The 23,995-nt window shown below is 41.0% G+C and overlaps 1 protein-coding gene across 3 annotated transcripts in view; it reads right to left on the bottom strand.

The window, feature by feature from the left end:
- Window positions 1-18,507, bottom strand: part of LOC109478092 (polypeptide N-acetylgalactosaminyltransferase 1-like) — a 36,723-nt gene extending 18,216 nt beyond the window's left edge. For 2 of the 3 annotated variants that reach the window (XM_019779574.1, XM_019779573.1), the window contains exons 1-3: window positions 17,513-18,507; window positions 3,215-3,380; window positions 1,454-1,620 (exon numbers count right to left, since the gene is read on the bottom strand). In XM_019779574.1, the coding sequence (XP_019635133.1) occupies window positions 1,454-1,620; window positions 3,215-3,380; window positions 17,513-17,681 (502 nt within the window). In that variant the 5' untranslated portion in view covers window positions 17,682-18,507. Of the gene's footprint in view, window positions 1-1,453; window positions 1,621-3,037; window positions 3,109-3,214; window positions 3,381-17,512 lie in introns of those variants that run through there. The other variant, XM_019779575.1, reaches the window with a different exon arrangement.
- Between the last annotated feature and the right edge of the window lie 5,488 nt (window positions 18,508-23,995).

Consider the following 23,995-nt stretch of genomic DNA (forward strand, 5'->3'; position numbering starts at 1 on the left):
AGGCAGGCAGGCAGGCAGGCAGGTAGGTAGGTAGATGTAATAATCATTCCATAATCTGATATGAAGATTTCAGTAAAAAAAAAAAAACTTACAAAAAAAAAGGGCAATCTGTCTGCATTTCAAATTATTGCACATTTTATAACACAAGTCATGAATCTTTCTGGGCTCATTTAACAGAGAAAAGCTCTCCATTTCCATGGCCTAGCTAACAGCTTCCCAGATACATATCAATGACTACATGAGCCCTTGTCCAACTGGTTTTTTCCAGTTGCTCATAATACAAGTGTTAACGAGTTCTGTTAGTTCATTAGATGCTGAAGAAAAGTGGTGGATGTCACTCAAAAAAATGTCCCGAAATTATCTCTGTAATTTATCCAGTAGTAGCACATTGGCAGAACATGCTGCACCTGCGCAAAATTCGTAATGTATTGTACATAGCACTTCGACAGAAGGTCTCATATAAGGTCGTACTAGTCGTACTTCATATAAGGTCAACATCCCGTCTGTAGTTTCCATATGTTATGTCGGAAAAGATATCGTCTGCAACAGAAAAAATTCCAAATTGAATGCAACGTTGACCAAAAATCCACTGAAAACCGTGAAAATACAGGGCTCTGCGCAGGCGCAGTATGTTCTGCCGACGTGCTTCCAGTAGTATAAGAGCACGTTGGCAGAACGTTCTGCGCCTGCGCAGAACCCTGTATTTTCGCATTTTTCGTTGGGTTTTTGGTCAACGTTGCATCACCATTTTTCCTGTTGCAGAGGATATTCTTTCCAACATGACATTTGGCCATTGGAAACTACTGTCGAAATGCTAACCTTATATGAGCGAATACAACCTTATATGAGACATTCTACCGAAATGCTATGTACAATACATTACGGGTTTCGCGCAGGTGCAGTACGTTCTGCCGACGTGCTTAGTATAAGAGTATGAATTTCCTATGAGCTTCCCAGAGTGTCCCACATGTATGGCTTCAAAGTGGTCCCAGCTTGACCTCTATTAACCCCTACCTGTGGGAGAGAGTGTTCAGGAAAGGGGCCATTTGTAATGCACACTGGTACCTGTGGGTGGACACACATGAACATGTATTCTGCACACTCTAGGGTTAGGGGGCAGCCTAGACTGTGATCTTTCAGGGCAGTACTATAATCAGGTTTGGCCATAGAAACCTATGGTTAATGTCTCATTCATGTTTTTCGATACATTAAGAACCATGCATTAATGAATGTCTAGATCATCATATATCAAAACTAAAAGTTCTGCTGCAGTACAAAGGAAAGCCACCAGGGGGCCCAAAATCTAATCATTTCTAGGTCTCATCAAGACCTACCCACCCACCAAGTTTCATGACAATGCATCCACGGCTTCTTGAGTTATGCTGTCCGCAGACAGACAAGTTTAAACTCTACAACTGACTGTAGTTTGACAGTATCTCGTTTTTTGTCTTACCTCTCTCGCTGGCATCATCCACAAGAATGATCTCCTCCAGATAGTCGCGAGGCGTTCTGTTGATGATGCTGTGTACGGACCGCAGCAGAGTGCACCACGCCTCGTTGTGGAACACGATCACCACGCTCATGCGCGGCAGCTCCTTGGGGTACGTCTTACTTTTACACCTGCAGGAAGAAACAAAAAGGAACGTGAAAAAAAGATTCAAAGAAATAATGTTGTATCTGTCTCTGAACATTCCAATATATTAGATGGACACTGTTGTGCCTGGCCCTGATACTGAAAATATTCACAATCACCACGCTCATACAAGGCAGCTCCTTGGGGTACGTCTTACTTTTACACCTGCAAGATAGAACAAGACTGGCAATGAAAACATACATTGCCATGGCGACGGTGGTTGATGTTAGGGTTATTGTTTGCATGGCACTGCCATCATTTCATGATTTTGAGGAAGACAGATAAAGTGCACTCCTGCACAGATAGAGTGTATAGTGAACGAGCCCCGGGGTCACAGAAAGTAGGGCCATCCGTGGCAGACAGGTCTTCTGGTACCGGTCTTCCCAAGGGTTTCCAGGAATGTGGACATAGATGTGGGTCAGAGAAATTCTGTAGACATTCCATTCCTCTGGACAAAATGCCTGTACCATTCCTAGAATTCTTGCAAACTGCACACAATACTGTACCATTAGGCTCCTCCCCGAGACGTCGCCAAAAAAGAGAACCCACCACAAACATGAGAGCACTTTATAGCTTTGCCTTTCATGTGAGTTGGCTCTAACAGCTCAGCCTGTCCTTGGTGCTGAATGACATCCACATATTTAACACTGATGGTCACTGAAAACACTGAAAGCATCTTCCTGACCACTACAGATCATTTACAGTTCCCACAGCTTTGCCTTTCATGTGAGTTGGCTCTAGCAGCTTAGCCTGTCCTTGGTGCTGAATGACATCCACATATTTAACACTGATGGTCACTGAAAACACTGAAAGCATCTTCCTGACCACTACAGATCACTTACAGTTCCCACAGCTTTGCCTTTCATGTGAGTTGGCTCTAGCAGCTTTGCCTGTCCTTGGTGCTGAATCACATCCACATAGTTAACACTAATGGTTTTTCCTGGTATCTCAAAACTATCATACCTGGCCTTAGTACTGAAGTATCATATTATGATGTACAGTTGTATCTGGCCTTAGTACTGAAAACATCCAGAGAAATGATGTTGTATATGTCTCTAAACATTCCAATATATGAGGCTGTGTTGTGTCTGTCCCTGGTACTGAAAATGTTCACATGTATCAAACACTATAATTGTATCTGTCCGTGGTACTGAAACAGTCACACAGACACTGTTGTATCTGTCCCTGGTACTGAAAATATTTCATGTACAGGGCTTGAAATTGGGTGCACAAAAAATTTCTTGGGTGCACCATATCAGCAAAAATGTACTGAAACTATGATTTTATTATTTTTCTGACACTTACACAATATATGTGTTATGAATATGCTGCATATCTTTACACACGTAAAGGTATGGTGTAAAATATAATAAACTTCTAAGATTTGCTGTATCTCGTCCTCACCCTTCCATCCTGACATCAGGTAAGGTCCTGTTGAGAGCGATCATCTCGCAGGCTAAAGTTACCCTTACTCACAATTATCACCCCACTTCGGATCCCTTTTGAGGATTTGGCAAGAAAACAATATATTTCATCCCTACCAAGGTATGGTGTAAAATATTAGTTGAATCTGTTCCTCACCCTTCCATCCTGACATCAGGTAACGTCCTGTTGAGAGCGATCATCTCGCAGGCCATCAGATTAAACTGGTTGATCTTGAACTTCTCGTTCTTCTCCTTCTCCTTCTCCTTGGGGATGATCACAGCCTTCCCCATCTCTCCAGGGCCGTCTGGAACACTGCTCTTGGCTGGAGGGGCAAGAAAAAAATCTGGCTTATCTTTTTTGGAATAAAAATGTAATATTAGTACATCAGTGTTGGAAATATCCATTCTGCAGTCTGCATTTTACAGAGACATTTTCAATATTGCAAAAGAAAAATTAAGCAAACTGCAATTTTGTAAAAACAGTAAGAAGGGCTGCTAAGTTACTACTGTGAGCTTAGCAACTCTTAGCAGTGTGGTTGTTGAAGTGGTCAGTGGCCAGGCAGCTTTCCAAGAAATAGGCCACAAAGAGCCTTGCGTTTTGTGTTTTCTTGTGTCTGTTTAGTATGTACAGTAGTTAGGGATAGGTGAAGCTTGGCAAACGATGATTAAATCATAACAAACCTTTATTAGCAGCTGCTCGTGTGTGTGGTGTTATTTTATGCAGCCCTTTCACCTTACCACCCATAGTGTCCATGTGCGAGTGTGCATGTACGTGTGCAAGGATTGGAGTCCTGTGGTGCAGGTGTGCATGAATGGGTGCAGTTGTATCTTTATGTACTTGTTGTTGTCCCAGACTTGTGTCATTTTCGCCTGTAAATAGTAAATTTAAATCATGACAACAACAACAAAAAAAACAGTTCTACTGCAGTACCAAGGAAAGCTGTCAGGAGGCCCCAAATGCAAACCAACCTTTTGTCTTTCCAAGACCTACGTATACCCTCCTACCAAATATCATTACATTCCATCTACAGCTTCTTAAGTTAATAAATTAATATGCAGGCCTGAAAAGGTGGAAACACAAACATTCAGACACACACACAAAACAATACCTCCACTTTTCACAGGGGTTATAATAGTAAAGTAAATTTCCCCACACCAGAAAACAGTTACTCAAGCAACTGGATATGATTTTGGAATTTTAAATTTCCACACCACCTCCAACCATCACTCTTACACGTTTTCATTTTGGCTGGACTGATGACAAAAATCGGGTGAGCATCTTTCTCCGAGTCCTGAGTTCTAAATCACAGCCAAGCAATTTGCCCCAGAAATTGGATGCAAGACCCAGAAGGGTGATTCTGAGACATGGAATTACGGACAGCACGCACACTTCCTGGTTAATCTCAGACAGATGAGAACGACTTTGCCGCCGGATTGGTGTAAATCGTTCCCATTTAACAGACGCTGCTGCCATGATAATAAACGTGCTACCCAAATCAACCAGTCTAATTTCCGCTATAGGGGACCAGGGAAAAATGCACAACTAGACTAATTATTCAGAGATTATATTGAGAGATAATATTATGACAGATGAGAAAGACTTTTCTGCCAGATGGGTGTAAATCGTCCCCATTTACCAGACGCTGCTGCCATAATAATAAACGTAAACGTGCTACGGACCCAAATCAACCAGTCTAATTTCCGCTATAGGGGACCAGGGAAAAATGCACAACTAGACTAATAACTAGGTGTTGAGAGATAATATAATAATGACAGATGAGAAAGACTTTTGCGCCAGATTGGCGTAAATTGTCCCCACTTACCAGACGCTGCTGCCATAGTAATAAACGTGCTACCCAAATCAACCAGTCTAATTTCCGCTATAGGGGACCTGGGAAAAATGCACAACTAGACTAATTATTGAGAGATTATATTGAGAGATAATATTATGACAGATGAAAAAGACTTTTGCGTTAGATTGGTGTAAATCATCCCCATTTACTAGCGACTGCTGCCATAATAATAAACGTGCTACGTACCCAATTCAACCAGTCTAATTTCCGCTATAGGGGACCTGGGAAAAATGCACAACTAGACTAATTATTACATGTAGGTGTCGATAGACAATATAATGATCCTAGCTCTACAATAGACTACATGTAGTTGTCGCCTAGCACTCTTATTCCATGTGAGGTTGCCAACTAATTCTAATTTTTCTTTGTATTTCAGGGCATGTTGATTTGATTATATGGATGACATCCTCTGGGAACCCTAAAACTGATGCAGGCTAACCTGATTTTTTTTCCTCTGCAAAACTGCGGGTTGCTGATGTTTTTAAATCGTTGAAGGTTAGACATCTAGGTAATAAGATACGTCAAAAACAGTTACTCAAGAAACTGGATATGATTTTGGAAACGGTCAGTCGTTTCAGGTAGCATCCACTACCTTTTGTCACTGGAGACACTTGTGACACTGGAAAGTTGTCAGAAAGGCAAGTTTATAAGTCAGACGATTGATTGATATTAAAATTAGTAAATTAAAATTATTATTATAAAATTAGTAAAATTGGCAAATTTTTTGAAAGTCCAAAAGGAAACAATGTCTTTAGCTTTGCTCATGTATTTCTTCTGCAAAATGTCTCTGCAAAATGAAGACTGTAAAACCCATCAGAGAAAAAATTATACTCAATCATCCAAACCACTGCTGACATTCTACAAACTGCTATTAATATCCGTGTCCCTTTTGGGAGTGAAAATTGATTAGAAAAGCCACACCAACAGATTCCCTTTACAAAATCAGGGCTCGAAATTCATTTATGGGAATACTGTAGGCGCACTGGTGCACCCAACTTAAAAAATTGGGTGCACAAAAAAATTTAGGTATATAAGATAAACTATTATTTAAATAGAATGTGACCAAACACTCATGTTTCGTTTCTAAGGAAAAGTACTATAACATTATGCTTTTATCATTTTTCTTACACTTAGGTGTTAAGAATATGCTATATACTACTAGATACATTCAACATCTTTGCATAACTAAACCTATGAGTATAAAAACATTTGGGTGCACTCACAGGTGCAACCACAGAAAAAAATTGGGTGCACAGCTCCAAATTTGGGTGCACTAAGGCACACATGCACCCAGTATTTCAAGCCCTAATATCCCTGTCCCTTTTGGGAGTGAAAATTGATTAGAAAAGCCACACCAACCATAACTCCACAAGATGTTTTTCCAAGTAGATATAATAACTCACTGTCTACTTCATTACCGAGCAGATACACAATATGTATCTTACAGGACGGCCTCATCATTTATCATTAACACCTGATATTTCAAACATGCGGAGAATTTTATCTGGGCAATTAGGAAATAGCAGGGCCCAAAATAATAGTACTGGGTTCATATGCAGGTAAAATTGGTGCTGTGCAGGTATTTCTGCACTGGTCTATGTGCTGGGTACATTCGTATGTGCAGGTTAGTGCTGGTAAAATTGCCGGTATTTCTGATGAAAGAAAAGAAATATTGGCAATGATATGATCCGTACTCCCTAAATTCTGAGTGGTGCAGGTAAAATTTGTCTGGTGCAGGTACAAATATAATTTTAAATGTATATACAGACGCTAAACCAGATAGTGAGTGAGTGATATACAGAAAAAGTTCAAATTTCATGTTTACAAATTTGGATGTAGCATTGTATGTAGCAAACACACATTCCACCAGTGTAGCTGTGTCAATTCTACAGCCAAACATTCCATCAGCTCTGTTCTATAGAACAAACATCCGCCACAACCAGCCATGGCTAGCCGAATCACTATGGCAACAGGGGCGGGGCATGCCCATTGTGATAACAGGGGTGGCCTTATGTTTGTCCAGGCTGATGTATCAAGTGGCAGCTCTGATTGTTACTCTAGGAAACTTTCTAAACATTGAGAATTTAGAGGCAACCAAAGTGATTTTAGGGATTAAACTGGATTTTCCAGTCCTTTTCCTGATCCTTTTTCTTAATCAATCCCAGTACATACCATACTGAAATCTACGAGGAAAGAATGTGATGTAGGTGTCGAAAAAAAAGTTCCTTGCTTTCGTATCGTAGATATAGGCTAGTTCTACCAGTCCTACTATTATTGGTGGTACCATAGAATAAAGGTACTCCTCAAATAGCTTGTTTTTGGACCATTGGACTATTTGTAGTATAAAAATCAATATGCTAAGAAATGGCAGTAAATGTCAATAATATATCAGACAGATTTCCTCATTCGGCCAATATATTGTTTTGCCACTAAGGTGCATGTCATCATGCACCCAGTATTTCCAGCCCTGGTAAAGTAGGATTCATTTGGAGCTCAAAGCCCAAATATAATATTATGTAATCCAATAATATAATGATCAAAAACCATACTTATAATAGCGTTTTAATTGCAAGCTACTCAAAATACACTGCTGATATCCAAGATCATATAAAATAGGCTCAAACAAAAAAATCCTTCCAAAATAATTATCCGTCTCAATTCTTGAGATAAACCATGCTCTGCACTGACTGATGCAAAATTACAAATCTGTATAGCCGGTATAACCGCTCTTCGGCGTAACACACCAGCTTCTGTATCTGTATAGCCGGTATAACCGCTCTTCGGTGTAACAAACCAGCTTCTGTATCTGTATAGCCGGTATAACTGCCCTTCGGCGTAACACACCAGCTTCTGTATCTGTATAGCCGGTATAACCGCCCTTCGGCGTAACACACCAGCTCAGTGTCTGAGTCTAAGACCCTGTTCATACCAGACTTATATTTAGCGGTTTCAACCGGTTTTTCAAAAACCGGTTTTTATTTAACCTGGTGTGAACGCAAATTAACCGGTTTTTTAGGGGTTTAAATCCGATTTTGAAAAACCACCTCGGGAGGTGGTTTTTGAGGGGTTTTTGTGGGGTTTTTCCACCGAAAAACCTGGTCTGAACGCTAAGGGTTTATTAAACCGGTTTTTGAGTCAAAATTCCGGGGTCACGGGGTCAGCATCCTGACCGTGTGCAACCTCCAAGCTTTTTTGATCGCGTTGTTTTGACCAATTTGAGTTCGTTTCCACTGTTTTTCCATGGTTTCTCTTCTGAGACGCTCCTGATACTTAGGTTTGGAGAGCAGGAGTCGCCGAATTCGAAAAAGCTGGGAGGGGGGGGGCTTGGGGGCGGCGAGGGCTCTACCGAAACAAAAATGTTGGAGGAGGCTGATTTCTTGAAGATAAAGGATCAGTGCCGCAGTAAGGTAAAAAAAAAAAAAACTGAAGACGGCATACAAGTAAGCAGGCCAAGGACAACAATCGGAAGAGCGGGAGGAACGGTTATTCAAACTGCAGTCATGGCCGATTAATTGGATATTCACCGGACAGGATTTTTTCAAAACCGGTTATCAAAAGTCTGGTATGAACGCTAAGGGTTTTAGCCGGGTTTTTGAAAAACCGGTTGAAACCGCTAAATGTAAGTCTGGTATGAACAGGGTGTAACCGTCTTGAGTTGGAACTGAGTTGACAGGTGCATGTAGATTACATAGGCCAGGCATATTTCAGATGTACTTAATTAAAATGATATCAGATGCACAGTAAATTATCTGTAGTTTAGGCCAAGGAAAAAAATGATGTGTTTCTGAATCAGTCCTGGTAAAATAGGGTTGGTAGGTACATGGATTCTCTTTTTTTCGTTCTTTCCTTTTAAGATTTTAAATTAATAAAAATTTGCTGAAAGAAAAAATGCATTCATGACAGGAAAATGTATATTGTATAGTGTAAAGTGTATATAGTTTACTTTTGCCCAAACCTATGAAGTGTACAAGAAATTATGGATTTGGTTTCAGTACAATTTTTAGTATGAATATTCTCCTAAATTCTGAGTACTGCAGGTAAAATTGGTCTGGTGTACATGTACATGTAGGTTAACATTTCCAGTGTCACCTACACCAGTTGTAGAGACATGTACATATTTTCCACCAGTTTCCAGTTTTTTTTCTAGAAAAATTTAGCATGAAGGAAAAGATTGCAAGCATGGCAAGGGAGCAAAGCGACTTAGGGGGGATCTTTTTATGCGAGTAACACAGTTTGTAATGCTAGAATGCATTTTTGTACAGTTTATACATCTTTACTGGAAAAAGATCATTTTGAGAAAGACTAAATGGTGTGTAAGTACTAAGTAGCCACTTAGGGTTCAATCTAAAAATTGATATGGGGGAGCTGGCTGGTTACATGAGGGAGCAGTGCCCTTATTCCCCTGTTTATAAAACCCCCTGAGTTTCTGCATCTGTATTCAGCATTTGAATCCTGACCAGGACATAATTCAGCCCACATGTTGGCAAACCGTAATGCCTGACACCGTAGCGATAGCAGGGACACTCAGCATGGCTCCATGAATTTCATATCTACATCATCATACGCCGGGACTCAAGCCCCATAAACCTCTCAAAAGGGCACAGCGCATCAGTCCTTCTTTTGAGTTTTACGCAGCTTGAAGAAGACAGATCTTATACAGACACCTTGGAAGTCTCCGAGTGCTCGTTTTAGATAGTGGAAGGGCCTGTTAGCTACAACTAAACCATTACAAGACGGATCTATAGGGGATGCTTGAAGGAAGAGGTCAATCTGTTATCGTGAAGAGAATTTCAAGATTGCTGTTACCTCTGTAACGTTTATATTCTTCTTCCTTTAAAGGATTTATTCTTTATGTCAGGCATCCATGGCCCATATAAAAGAAAGCATACATGTACGTAAAATAGAAATACACATAATAACTTGGATGGAAATATTTGTCATAACAAAATAGCTGACAACTTTCGAATTGCATGTTTTTAATTTATATCTATATTTCACATGATTTACTGAAGATAAATATTGCTACTGAAAATGCATTAAATGATATTTTAGACTTCATTTAGGGTTTGAAATTCAGAATGATGTCGGATCGAAAATTTCATGGCGTTACCTGCAGTTGATTTAAAAAAAGGCTACCTGGTTCTGCCGTTCTTGCTTGGGTTGGTTGTGAAACGAGAAACACAACATTTTTTCTAGGCCATTTTACAAGGTGATAATAGGTATTGCTCTCGGCCAATGAACATGAACGTCAACCAGACAGTGTCCGCAATTAATATCCGCTACAGGCAAATCCTTTAAAAACTGCTGATCATTTACTTAAAAAAAAAAGTTAAATAGCCAGTCTTCATGTAGCCTTACATTTCGGCCAATTTACTGAAGACAAAATATTGCTACTGAAAATGCATTAAAAATGACATTTTAGACTTCATTTAGGGTTTGAAATTCAGAATGATGTCATCAGATCAAAAATTTAATACTACACGTATAGCCTTGCCAGCAGTGGATCAAATAAACGGCTAGAGTCTGCAGGCTTTTGCTAGGGTTGGTCGTGTAACCGGAAAGATGTGGTACATTTTTTCTAGGACATTTTTACAAGGTGATAATAGGTATCGCTCTCGGCCAATGAACATGAAGTTCAACCAGACAGTGTCCGCAATTAATATCTGCTACAGGCAAATCCTTTAAAAACTGCTGATCATTTACTTAAAAACAAAAGTTAAATAGCCAGTCTTCGTGTAGCCTTACATTTCACCTAATTTACTGAAGATAAATATTGCTACTGAAAATACATTAAAAATGACGTTTTAGACTTCAACAAGGGTTTGAAATTCAGAATAATGTCAGATCAAAAATTTCATGGTCTTACCAGCAGTCACTCAAAGGCTAGGGTTGGTGGGTTTTTGCTAGAGATGGCCGGAAACGCAGCATTTTTTTCAGGCCATTTTTACAAGGTGATAATAGGTATCGCTCTCGGCCAATGAACATGAAGTTCAACCAGACAGTGTCCGCAATTAATATCCGCTACAGGCAAATCCTTTCAAAGCTGCTGATCATTTACTTAATAGGCAGTCTTCACCGAGCCAGCCAGGCCCCCATAAAACCTCCATCCCTCTCGGGCAGAGACGTGGCACTAACGACAGCAAAATCTGTAATCAATTTTGGGAAATGACGCATCTCAAGACTCAGCCCCTGCTCTCAATTGTAAAACGAACAATTACTAATGGCTCTAATAGGGTACATCGAAACGTGGAGGGGCACTGAGGGCTGATATTGACTCCGCTAAAAGGCAACCAGGAAAATGAGCGACTCTTCAAAATCAATACAATAGAGGAGAATATATATGACAAGAGCTACAGGGGTTGGGAAGAGTCAAAGGCCTTTAGGAAGGAGAAGTTCACTGGAGTCCCTTGGCAGATAAAGAGTAATTGGGTGCTGCTGTTTGAAAAGATTCGGCAAAGCGAAAGAGACGTGCTGGTTGAAGCAAGAGCTCAGCGGATAATTGTACATAATAAAGACCTTGCAGGGCTCGAAATCCTTTTTTTTTAGAAACAATCTTTGAGTGATTGTCATGATTTACGTCGGTGAAGGTTAGACATCCAGGTTATAAGATATGCCAAAAAACAGTTACTCAAGCAACTGGATATGATTTTGGAAATGGTGAGACATTTTAGGTAGCATCTACTACCTTAGCAATCACTACAGCAGGGGGCTAGTCCACTGTAGTTGTGTGTGTTTTCATTCTCTTTCCCAAATGGGAAATGCTGAGCAGAGAAAGCAGTGTGTACCATTAATATTTTTAAAGTCTTTAGTACGGCTGGGGATCGAACCCACGACGTACCGAATGCAAGGCGAGCACTCTTCCCACTTAGCCATTGCACCATTTGCTACTTAGTCATTCCAAGTTGTGAATTGCTTTTGGCAGTCTTTTCCGCTGAGCACACAGTACTTTATTACACCTTAAAGGTTCCAAGATTATATTGATTCCCGAATCCCAATCCACTCTTAACTCCCTCATCCCTGTTCCTCCATTATCCTAACAGGAAAAATGATCCCAGGAAGAAAAGTTTGATTTCTTGTTAGGTAGAAATGGGTGACAAAGCAGTTTGTCGAGCATGGCTGACGTGAATAGAGTTATCGGAGATTCAGAGAGGCCTCGCAAGGCCTAGGAAGAAATGTTCTGTTTCCTGTTTCCTGACCAACCCTAGAAAAAAATGCCAACCCTAGACTTTTGTGGGTGGATCCCTGCAATGGACATTCATATTTTGAGCTGATCAACTATTTCTAGCTCCATGATCTGAGTGATGAAACCTGAGTGATGAAACGTTGTACAATCGGTTTTCCAACATTGGCATTGAAAATATAAGTTTCCTCATGCTAGTTTTACTTTGTTTGACTGTAATTTGTGTAAGATCAATCAAAAGAGATTGCCAAAGTCTAATAAAAAAAAAGAAGAAAAAAAGATAATCTTTACCTACCAACCCTAATTTTTTTTCAGGACTGAAACAGGAAACACACCATTTTTTTCCTAGGCCTTGGGTAGAAACGGGTGACAAAGTAGTTTGTTGAGCATTCACGACGGGGATAGAGCCATCTCGCTACCACGGCTGTTCATTTTTCTCTCATTAGATTCTGAGTTACAATCAATAAAATATACATCAAAGTACGATATTGTCTGGCGAAAAAAATGCTAAATGTATTGAAGAACTGATTGGCAAATGAAACAGTTGTTTGCTAGAGTGCGAGCTGGCATTAATTTTGTGACTTTACACCAGTGTTCTAGCCAGTGTCTATTAGAAATGTCAATGTTGGAAAACTGACTGTACAACGTTTCATCACTCAGGTGTCAGATCATAGAGCTAGAAAAGGTCAATCAGCTCAAAAACTGTTGTATGTTGCTTGCAGGGTTCCACCCAAAAAAAGTCTAGTGTCTGCAATTTTTTTAGGGTCAAGATTTTTAAAAGTTGCATGACGACACATCTTTCCAATGTCAATGTTAGAAAACCGATTGTACAAGTTTCATCACTCAAGTGTCAGATCATAGAGCTAGAAAAGGTCGATCAGCTCGAAAACTGTATGCTGCTTGCAGGGGTCCACCCAAAAAAAGTCTAGTGTCTGCAATTTTTTTTGGGTCAAGATTTTTAAAAGTTGTATGACGACACATCTTTTCAATGTCAATGTTAGAAAACCGATTGTACAACGTTTCATCACTCAGGTGTCAGATCGTGGAGCTAGAAAAGCTTGAAAAGGCTCTCAAAATTTGCAGGGGTCCACCCAAAAAAAACTCTGGTGTCTGTGTAGTCCTTTCTAAGGTCAGTCGGGAAATATGAAACACTTGGTGGGCGGGATATACATACAGGGAGTTTGGCAAATGTAGGACACAGCCTTGCGTGACTCTATCTGTAACAAATTTAAAGCACTGCCAGGAGACAGTCGGGGGTTAGATTCTAACCTTCTGCTCTTTGAGTCTGGGCGTCATCATCTGTCATTGATTACTACATACATGTACAGATCCAGGGTTGGAAATGCCATCTGCAAATGCACCAAATTTTGGCACATCTAGCATTGAAATGTCTGTGTTCTCGTGTGGGTATGCAGATGCAGACGTTAGTACAGGTAAAATTGTAGAGCTGTGCTGGTATTTCTGATATCAACCTGCACCTAACCTGCACTGGTCCATGTGCTGGGTATTATATGCAGGTTAGTGCAGGTAAGATTGGAGCTGTGCAGGTATTTCTGCAGGTAAAATTGGGGCTAGCTGGGTATTTCTCGTGTCTACCTGTACCTAACCTGCACTGGTCCATGTACTGGGCATATACAGTGCAGGTAAAATTGGAGCTGTGCAGGTATTTCTGATGTCTACCTGCACCTAACCTGCACTGGTCCATGTACTGGGTATATGCAGGTTAGTACAGGTAAGATTGGAGCTGTGCAGGTATTTCTCGTGTCTACCTGTACCTAACCTGCACTGGTCCATGTACTGGGTATATGCAGGTAAAATTGGGACTGTGCAGGTATTTCTGAATTGTCTACCTGCACCTAACCTACACTGGTCCATGTACTGGGTATATGCAGGTTAGTGCAGGTAAAATTGGAGCTGTGCGGGTATTTCTGATGTCTACCTGCACATTTTATTTACTGTACCAGTCCATGTGCTTGTTTATATGTAGTAGGTGCATGTGGATTTTTATTTGCTGTTAGTGTTACCACCTATGGAATACAAAAAACAATGATTATGGTTCCTAAACAGTTTTTAGTATGATCTATACTCCATATTTCAAAGTACTGTGCAGGTAAAACTTGTCTGGAATGCAGAAAAATAGGATTTCAAGCCCTGAGATGACACTTTTGTTGTTTGCACGTTTGCAATTGATTTCCTCTACCGTGCTACCACAAGGGATTATGGGAAAGAGATCATCCAAAACAATCTCTCCCCCACAATCCTTTGGGAATTAGAATCATTGTGCCATGATGAATACAGTGTATTTCTCAAGATTACGTCTTGATTCTTGAATAGAATTATGTATGAGCAAGACAAAATACATTATACATTAAATTCCTAGTAGTTCTTTTTCTACACATAGCTATGAGTTATCTACACATTCTATGTAAATATGTGTGTGTGCATAACATTTACTTATTATTTATTTGTTTATTTGTTAATCACCTTCATTAATTGTTGTCAACCCTTTTATAAATACAATCTCCTGCAGGCTGAATTTTGATTATTCATGACCATGACATTTTCTTGCTATGAGAGTGATACTAATGATAGCAACATCTTCCATTGTATACATCTATGAAGATTGGTCCCAAAATAGTAACGTTACATATACATTTTGATATTTTTAGATTACTTGCAGGATATTTACAATTAGCTTTCAACCAGGTATTGGTTTGAAATAAACATCCCTTTTCAAAATAATAAGACAGAATCTGTGTGTGAAGTAATGAAGAAAATATAGTACGAAATGGCAGTTAATGTCAATATCACTTTATCGGACAGATTTTCTCAACAACAATATGTTTTCCTTTTTTCATGTACAAACAAATACCAATAAGGAAACGTCCATACACTAAAACAAAAGTTAGGCTACCAGAGATCTAACTCCTTTGACTGTTGCTGCCGTCCTTCTAACTTGACCCTGACTTTTCTAATTCATCAAATTACAAATCTCTGCTTCCCTTCTGTGACCTTTAAGCCAATGTTATCAGATTATTGGCTCTTATGTCAGAGGTTTCTAGCAAGAGTTCAAGTACACGTCATGGCAAGTTCAGGACCCTGCAGATGTTTCATACTTGTAATTTGTCTTTGACCTCTGAAACATGAATATTTCAGATAGCAACATATCCATGTCAATGTTTAAGTACTAAAAGAGAAAATCTCTAACCCTACTGCTAGCTGACGGTTATCACTTGGTTCAAATGTTTACACTATTATTACAGAGATTATTCACGGATTCCCTTACCTCAGTTGGAGTCTTACTTAGCTTCTATATAAGAACTGTTACAATATATACTGTACTTTCAAAGCAGGTTAGGTGCAAGTAGACATCAGAAATACCTGCACTGCTCCATTTTTACCTGCAGTCCTGCACTAACCTGCATATACCCAGTACATGGACCAGTGCAGGTAGACATCAGAAATACATGTACACATATACTTGCACTGCTCAAGTTTTATCTGCACTAACCTGCATATGGACGAGTGTACAATGTAGGTTAGGTGCAGGTAGACATCAGAAATACCTGCATTGAGTCCAATTTTACCTGCACTAACCTGCATATACCCAGTACATGGACCAGTGCAGGTTAGGTGCAGGTAGACATCAGAAATACCTCCACAACTCCAATTTTACCTGCATATACCCAGTACATGGACCAACTGCATCTAAGCTGCACTGGTCCATCCATGTACCTGCATAGAGTCCAATATTACCCGCACTAACCGGCATATGCAGGTACATGTAGGCATACATGTATGCGGGTACTGTGTAGTATTTCAAGCCCTGCAACAGTATTCATTATGTTGCACGCTCGTAACAATGTTTCCGCATCGGCGCTTGCCTTCTGCTGGTAATAACAAACGAGCTACCTCGCCGGCGATGCGGGTAGCGGGACCATAATGTCGTGATTAACGGACGGACGGGCCGCCGGCGCGACACCACCTTATGCCCGCACCTCCTCACATTTTACGACTTCTTCCGCCTTGACGACCAAAACCGCCCGACTGCAAGGATAGGGCGCGCCCATTACGCGAAATTGCCTCCATATATTTATGAAAGTAATCATTACAATCTTGAGATGGAAATATAACTTGTCGAGGCGGCGGAGTTAGCAAAGCACTTAGCCTAGCACGTTTTATCGTACGCGAATCCATTCGTCACCGTAGAACGACAGTATCTATCCACGAACCGATGCTTGAGAATGAATTGCAGACACTACACACTGGGCTCAAAATTCATTTTTGGGAAAAGGTGAACCGGTGCATCCAACCCAAAAAATTGGGTGCACAATAAATTTTTAGGAGAACCATATAAAATAAAGCAAGTAAAACGTCAGCTAAAACTAATTGTATGTTTCATCTCTAACTTAGAGTCTTAAGAAAAGTACTACATGTACAATATTACAATGATTTTATTATTAATGTCTGACACTTAGATGTTAAGAATATGCTGTATACTACTATACCTTTCACATCTTTACATACCTAAACCTATGAAAATATTTGGGTGCAATAGTGCACCAACAGAAAAAAGATGGGTGCACAGCTCCAAATCTGGGTGCACTAAGGTGCATCTCACTATATCACTAAGGTGCACATCACTATCCTGCCCTGGCAACAGTACATGTATTTATTATTCAGTGGCAACACGCCACATTCACCCTTGACTGCCCAGACAATTAAATCGACTTCATTGAAGTAAAAATATCACCGAGAACACTACCCATGTAAAGGAAACCATGAACAACGAATGAAACATTAAACGCAGCATATGCTGGAGTACTACTAAATAACTGTTAAATGTATAAAACCTGTTCTTATCGACTGTCTGTTTTACACCTGCGATAAATTTTTCATTACGCCGCTTAACAGAATGGGTGTTACGGCAGCGTATAATGTATGTGTGGGGGTTTAGATGTTGCACAGCTTGTCCATTTCACAATCAATTAATCAATCAATCAATTACAGAATGTATGACAGGTTGTTAAGGGTTTGATTGACATCTATTAAAGACAAGAACAATCTTTTTTTTCGTTACCTGTTTTGAAATCTGTAAGATGATATGATACTATAGGTCTGGGGTAAAACCAGGTGCTACATGGCGTATCAAATTAGATTTTAACAGAATGATTGACAGGTGGCTGAGGATTTGATTGGCACCTATTAAAGACAAGAAAGAATCCTTTTCTTCCGTAATACCTCTTTTGAAAATGACTGCATATTACGTACCATGCAAGGGTGTGGGACAACAACAAAAAAACTACATGTGCTACATAGCCTATCAAATTACATAACTGACAGGTTGCTGAGGATTTGATTGACAACTGTAACAAACGAGAACAAATGTTAGTACAGAAGTGGTGTGTACAGTACTACTTACCGACACTGAGGATGCTGTTGATGCCTTTCTTGATGGGTCCGGGCCCGGGTTTGCCTTTCTCACATTGCGTGTCGCATTCGGAGTAGTACAGTATCAGCATCACATCCAACATAAACCAAACCATGGACGTCGCCACGATAACTTTACAGTACGCTAACCTTCGAGCCATGTTTAGGTTTTCTCTTGAAGAATATTGAGATACCCTAAAGAGGATGTAGACTTGAAGTTTGTGGGAGTAGAGCCACCCGTTTTGAGCCGGAAATTGTGGTGAAAGTTTGCGGTGTGAGAGCTCGCGTGCTCCCGTCTAGAAAGGAGGGCGTACTCGGTACAGCAACGTTCGCTCTCTCCCGACACACTCACTCAAGACTGCGTCTCCTGCGTATGGTTTTCCTCAGCGACTAGGGACGGCTTGACGACTCCCAGGCCTCCTCAAAACGCCCGCACACTCCGCAATTTCGGTCTCGTAAAAAATGAGGGATTTCTCAAATCCGGAAGAGAAAATTTTCGACGGCGGCCTACCGGATTGTGTGTTTTGCTAGGATCGAGCCCACACGTCGCTTTGGCAAAGACAGAATAATCCCCCAGCTTGTAACGCAAGCGTGGGTCACCTTCGTTGAGAGTTGGGGCACGTCTTGCAGAGTATTAAGAGCTTCTTTTCAACAAAGCATCCCCCTCAAAACAACTCCGCAAACTTAACTTAAAGACGAACGCCCATGCACTTACGAAGTTGCGGTAGCTAGCACACCTCTCTCCTTTCCCCGTTGCTTTCGGTCCGAAAGAACGTCCCACAACTCGCCCGCGGTATGCTTATACGGCGGGGGAGTCTATAGCCACGAGTCCTCTCTCCTTCTGGCTAAGTTCTTCGCATGTTGTCTGAGTTTAGGAGGGTTTTCTAGGCCCAGCAGAGGAGATTATTTCAGCTTACGTGGCCGGCGGGTGAACTCCACCAACTTGCAGACAGGAAACAAGATGGCGGAAATACTCATTAGCATATATCCCAGCATGCTCGGTTGCACTTCAAAAGGATTTCCCGCGAAACTTCCACGTGGGTTCTTCAAGGTGTCAAATTTTACGGCCAAAAATGTGTCTGATATGGACATTTACTGCAATTTAAGCACATTGTCGTCATTATTGCATACAGATGCAGACACACACACACGCACAGACACAAACACACACAGACAAAGACAGACAGTCAAAGACAAACAGGAACGCACACACACACACACACACACACACGCACGCACACACACACACGCACGCACACACACACATACATACACACACACATACACACACACACACACACACACACACACACACACACACACACACACACACACACACACACATACACACACACTTGAAACGATGACGAAAGTGTGTGTGTGTGTGTATCACTTTCGTCATCGTTTCAAGCTTTTTTTTCAGTTCGCATCAGTTTTGGGGTTCCCAGAGGATGCCATCCATGCAATCAAATCAACATGGCCTACAGTTACATAATGGAGCTTTAAAGCATCTTACGATCATACCGTGTATTACACGGGTATAAACCAAACATGAGACGAAGGGGCAAGAAATTCATTACCGAACGTGTCTGCTAAAACCTAAAGGCGTCAGCTTGTCTGACCGCGGCGTATTTTCGTCTCGGGAACGACCTTAGTCAAACCGCGGAACGACAACTTCAAGTGTGGTAGAACGCCCCTCCACACTAGCCTCTAGTCCATAGCATGCCAAAAACTGGGATTTTGGGGGTCTTCAGGGTCTTTGGGATCTTTTATGTGCTATTTTCTGATTGCATATAGACAACATAGCCGGCCTGGTTGAATACCCCACCAAACCCCCAGTTCTATAAGCCTGCTACGGAGGCTACCTCCACACCGTGATATTTCGTGGTGTAGAGGAGCACGGTTTTAGAATCAGGCATTTTGACCCGGTGTTGAGCCAAATCCTTGAGCTGCCACATACGGAGGTAAACATAATGAAATACCTTTATTGTACATTCATGCCACGACGGGCTAGGTGCAGGTCAAGATATAACAGACACATAACAAACGTATATAGAAAATTGGAGACAAAAGATGCACTACTTGACTTAGACGTACATACATACATAAGGAACATATAAGGGTACTATACTAGGCTAATACAAAGTGTTCTAGTCACTGAGCTAACATAGAGAGGTCAACTTCTTCTCGCTTTTTTGTACAGTGAAAAATGTGGGAGCAGATCGTGTTTGTGATACAGGGTTTGTCTAGACGCATCAAAATTATAAAGTTCATTTCCACTCACTCATACGTGCCTGTATGCAAATCAGCCGTAACCCTGGTCGACCTGTCGGTCGATATGAACATAACGGGCAAGGGTTAGGGTTGGTATTAGAGTTAGAGTTAGAGTGATAGTCACCTGTTCTGTGAATCCTTCCGCAAATGTGGTAAATCTTCATAAATAAACAATGTTTACCTTCGCATATGGCCTGCTCTGTCTACATGTAAGTCCCTGTTGCTATAAAATTACAACATGATGTAATCCAACTCTAGTTACCATGGTGACAGACATCTGGTTCAGGTCGTTGACCTTATTTGTTTGGACAAGAAGAAGAGGAAGAAGACACAGAGAAAAAACAATATGTTTTCCTTCTGCGAAGGTTAACATAATGAAACCAGCTACTAGGTTCATTCCCAATCTATCATGCCTGTATACCTGTATGCAAAATCAACCGTAACCCTGCATGGCCTCACACACACGCCACACGCACACACACACACGCACACACACACAGCACACACACACAGCACACACACACACACACACACACACGCACACACACGCACACACGCACACACGCACACACAGCACACACACACACACGCACACATTCCCAATCAGTATGCGCCTGTTTGCAAATGAACCGTAACCCTGGCCGGACTGTCGGTCGATATGAACATAACGATGTTTTCCGAAGAAGCGGGGTTTAACCTGAGATTGGATGCTCGGAAACCTAATTGACCCGTCAGCAGCAATTAGCGTCAAACGCCGTGACTTGAATGGAAGATTGGAATTTCCTTGTGGTTATAAACCCCAAGCGGCCGTTTTATGTCAATTTCCAATCAGTAAGGATTGTTGGTTTGCAGTAAGGATTGTTGGTTTGCAGTAAGGATTGTTGGATTGCTTATAAACCTGCATTTCTCCTCTGGTCTCTCAATCACTGACGAAAGGTAGTGGATGCTAGCTGAAACGTCTGACCGTTTCCAAAATCATATCCAGTTGCTTGAGTAACAGGTTTTTTTTTGCGCATCGTATTACCTGGATGTCTAACCTTCACCGGCGTAATTGAATGGAAGATTGGGATTTCCCTGTGGTTATAAACCCCACGCGGCCGTTTTATGTCAATTTCCAATCAGCAAGGATTGTTGGTTTGCAGTAAGGGTAGTTGGGTCTCTTATAAACCTGCATTTCTCCTCTGGTTTCTCAGTCACTGATGAAAGCTAGTGGATACTAGCTGAAACGTCTGACCGTTTCCAAAATCATATCCAGTTGCTTGAGCTTGAGTAACAGTTTTTTTGGCGTATCGTATTACCTGGATGTCTAACCTTCATCGACGTAGCAATTCAATTTCAAATCAGTAAGGATTGTTCCGATGCTTTTTGGGGAAAGGGTTGACTGAAAGGTTTGTAATGGGTTGACTATTTCCAAGGGAATTCTTTTGAGGCCATCGACTTTCCCCACAAAATGAAAGGCAATTTCACTGTCTTTCATTTAGTGTTTCGTTAATTATTTCATTCTGTTATAGTAGAAAGGATTCATTGCTCTAGCTAATCCACGTCTAGTACATGCAGTCGTCCTTCAGTAAGACATTTGAAGCTGTACATACATACATACACAAATAGAAACACACAGAGACACACACACACACACATACACGCGAGCGCACGTGCACACACACACACACTCACACACACACATACACACACACACATCACACACACACACACACACACACACACACACACACACACACACACACACACACACACACACACACACACACCAAGAGCATAACAAGGAAAATGACACGCTCTGAATCCAACGAACATCCGTAACACAGATCACGTAGTAGGTGCTTTGAAATCTCTTTTGGGGAAACCAAAGGAGGGAATTCGATAAAGTTCGTGACCAGATTCTAACTGCAACAGGAAGTAAGTTATTAGTCTACAGTGGTTGTAATGTAATAAATATCTATATACCTATACAGTTGAATGGATTTTCGTGCAATATATAAGCTCATAATAAACATAGGGTGTCAATGGATAGGTGTACTTGTATTTGTAATGAAACAGATCATTACAATGGTCAGCACAGGCAGAAATAAGCTGCTTGCTGGTAATGGTAAAAGGAAATCATTTATTTTTTCGTTTCAAACTTATAAGGCCATTAACCAGGACCCGACGTCTGTCACCATGGTGACTGGTGCTGTAGCAGACACCCTGTAGTGTTGGTTTATGTTATGTAGGGCTGGTCACCATATATATGCATGTGTTCGAGTAAGAATAAACAATAAAGCAGTCATTTGTTTGGATAGATAAAAAATGATGAAAGTTCAATACTTGGGTCTATAAAATTGCACTCATTAGTTCATGATTCCACCAACAATAATGTTAGTAGTTCAAATTAGATTCAGCACAAAATCTCCATGAAGGTACGTACGTGAATATGCAGTCTTACTGATATCGTTTTACAAAAATACACGTGGCACAAGTGGAATTCTGTAGAAAGTCGACTGAATAAGCATGTATTCAATGATAGATAATCTATTGGGAACTAACACCCACCTCTCGACTTTAGTGCCATGTAGTAGGGGCTTTTTGAGCTGAATTCCAGTGATTCCAATGTATTCAGTGATAGCAAGGACATTATACATCTGTATAATGTCCTTGGTGATAGATAATCTATTGGAAACGAACACCCACCTCTCGACTTTAGTGCCATGTACATTGTGGTAGGGGCTTTTTGAGATGGATTCCAGTTGAATTCTTTGAGATGTCTAATCCAGTGACTATGGTCACCATAATATTGCAGTGGGCGACCTAATAACCGTAGAACACTAGCCTCTATCAGGCACCGCGGATCGCTGAAAAAATAGTAGAAATTGGCCGAAATAAAGGGATAGTATACCAGAGAAGATCCCGGGCCATAGAAGATCCAATTTCCGTGGGTCGCAAATTGGATCTTCTATGGCCCGAGCTCTTCTCTGGTATACTATCCCTTTTTTCGGCCAATTTCTACTACTATTTTTCCAGCGATCCGCGGTGCCTGCCTGGTAGAGGCTAGTACTAGTAGACCACCATATCATAAGTATTTGTGAAACACCAGGAGCAAGTAGAAACAGGAAAACCCCTGACTCCAGCAGGACGCCGGGAATCGAACCCGCGCCGAACCTGTGCAGCCAGCTTACCAAGCGACGCACAAACAGCAACTCCAAAGATACAAGTGCCAAGCTAGAAAGGTAACATTTGCAAGGCAAATGCATAATGTTTACCTTCACATATGGTGTGCTATGTTAATTCTTACTCAAACACATTCATATATATGGTCAGACAGGAGTCTAAATCCCTCCTGCTATAAAATTGCAACATGATATAGCCCAAAATTAGTTACCATGGTAACAGACACAACATTGGTTCAGGTCTTTGTGGTCACTGTTTGGAGGAGAAGAAGAAACGTAGCAAAAACATGTTTTTCTTCCGTAAATATGAAAAGAAAGTTCGATAAAAACCCCTAAAACACGTCAAAAATAAGCCGAAGCCTAAACCAGATGCTTGGACAGTAGCGCCCAGACCCCACCGTGAGATACGCGGGGTTTACACATTAAAAAGCTTTTCTTGGGGGATTTTTTGGTAGTTTGTGGCTGCCCACTGCGTGGCTTTCGACTTTAAGCCCTCCTAGACCTTGGGGTTTGGGCTCCACCACGCGATAGTAGAATGATCGTCAGCAGACCCTTTGAAGCCAGAGGGAACACAAAAGCCAAGTTATCCGGTTAAGAGGATTTACTTGCAAAACACCCGTATAGAATTTGTTAAAGGCATCCAGTGCAGTTTTTAGGGCTTCTAAACCCGATTTTTCAAAGCCAATATTCTGAGTTGAAACTACACTATCCCAATGTATCCCAACGTCCCACATGGAGCAAAAATTCCCAAAATTCTGACGCAAAATGGTTAATGGAAGGGTAGGCCCTGGACTAAATTCTTAGGGTACCACTCAGAAAATAAAACACTCATCTTGGGGGCTGGTTTCTGCAGTTTTAATAGCCAAAAGTGTGAAATACTGACTCAAATGTGGTAATGTGAAGCAGTATGTGTCAATATCACTAATATTGCCTTATTCAGAATATTTCCAGTTTTGCTGAACTAGCTGAAATCGCATCGGATGCCTTTAAAATGCTGTTGATATACACTTGACCTTACGGGTTTAACATTTGAAGGT

Source organism: Branchiostoma belcheri, unplaced genomic scaffold (assembly GCF_001625305.1).
Source record: "Branchiostoma belcheri isolate BF01 breed outbred unplaced genomic scaffold, Haploidv18h27 scaffold42, whole genome shotgun sequence".
NCBI lineage: Eukaryota > Metazoa > Chordata > Leptocardii > Amphioxiformes > Branchiostomatidae > Branchiostoma > Branchiostoma belcheri.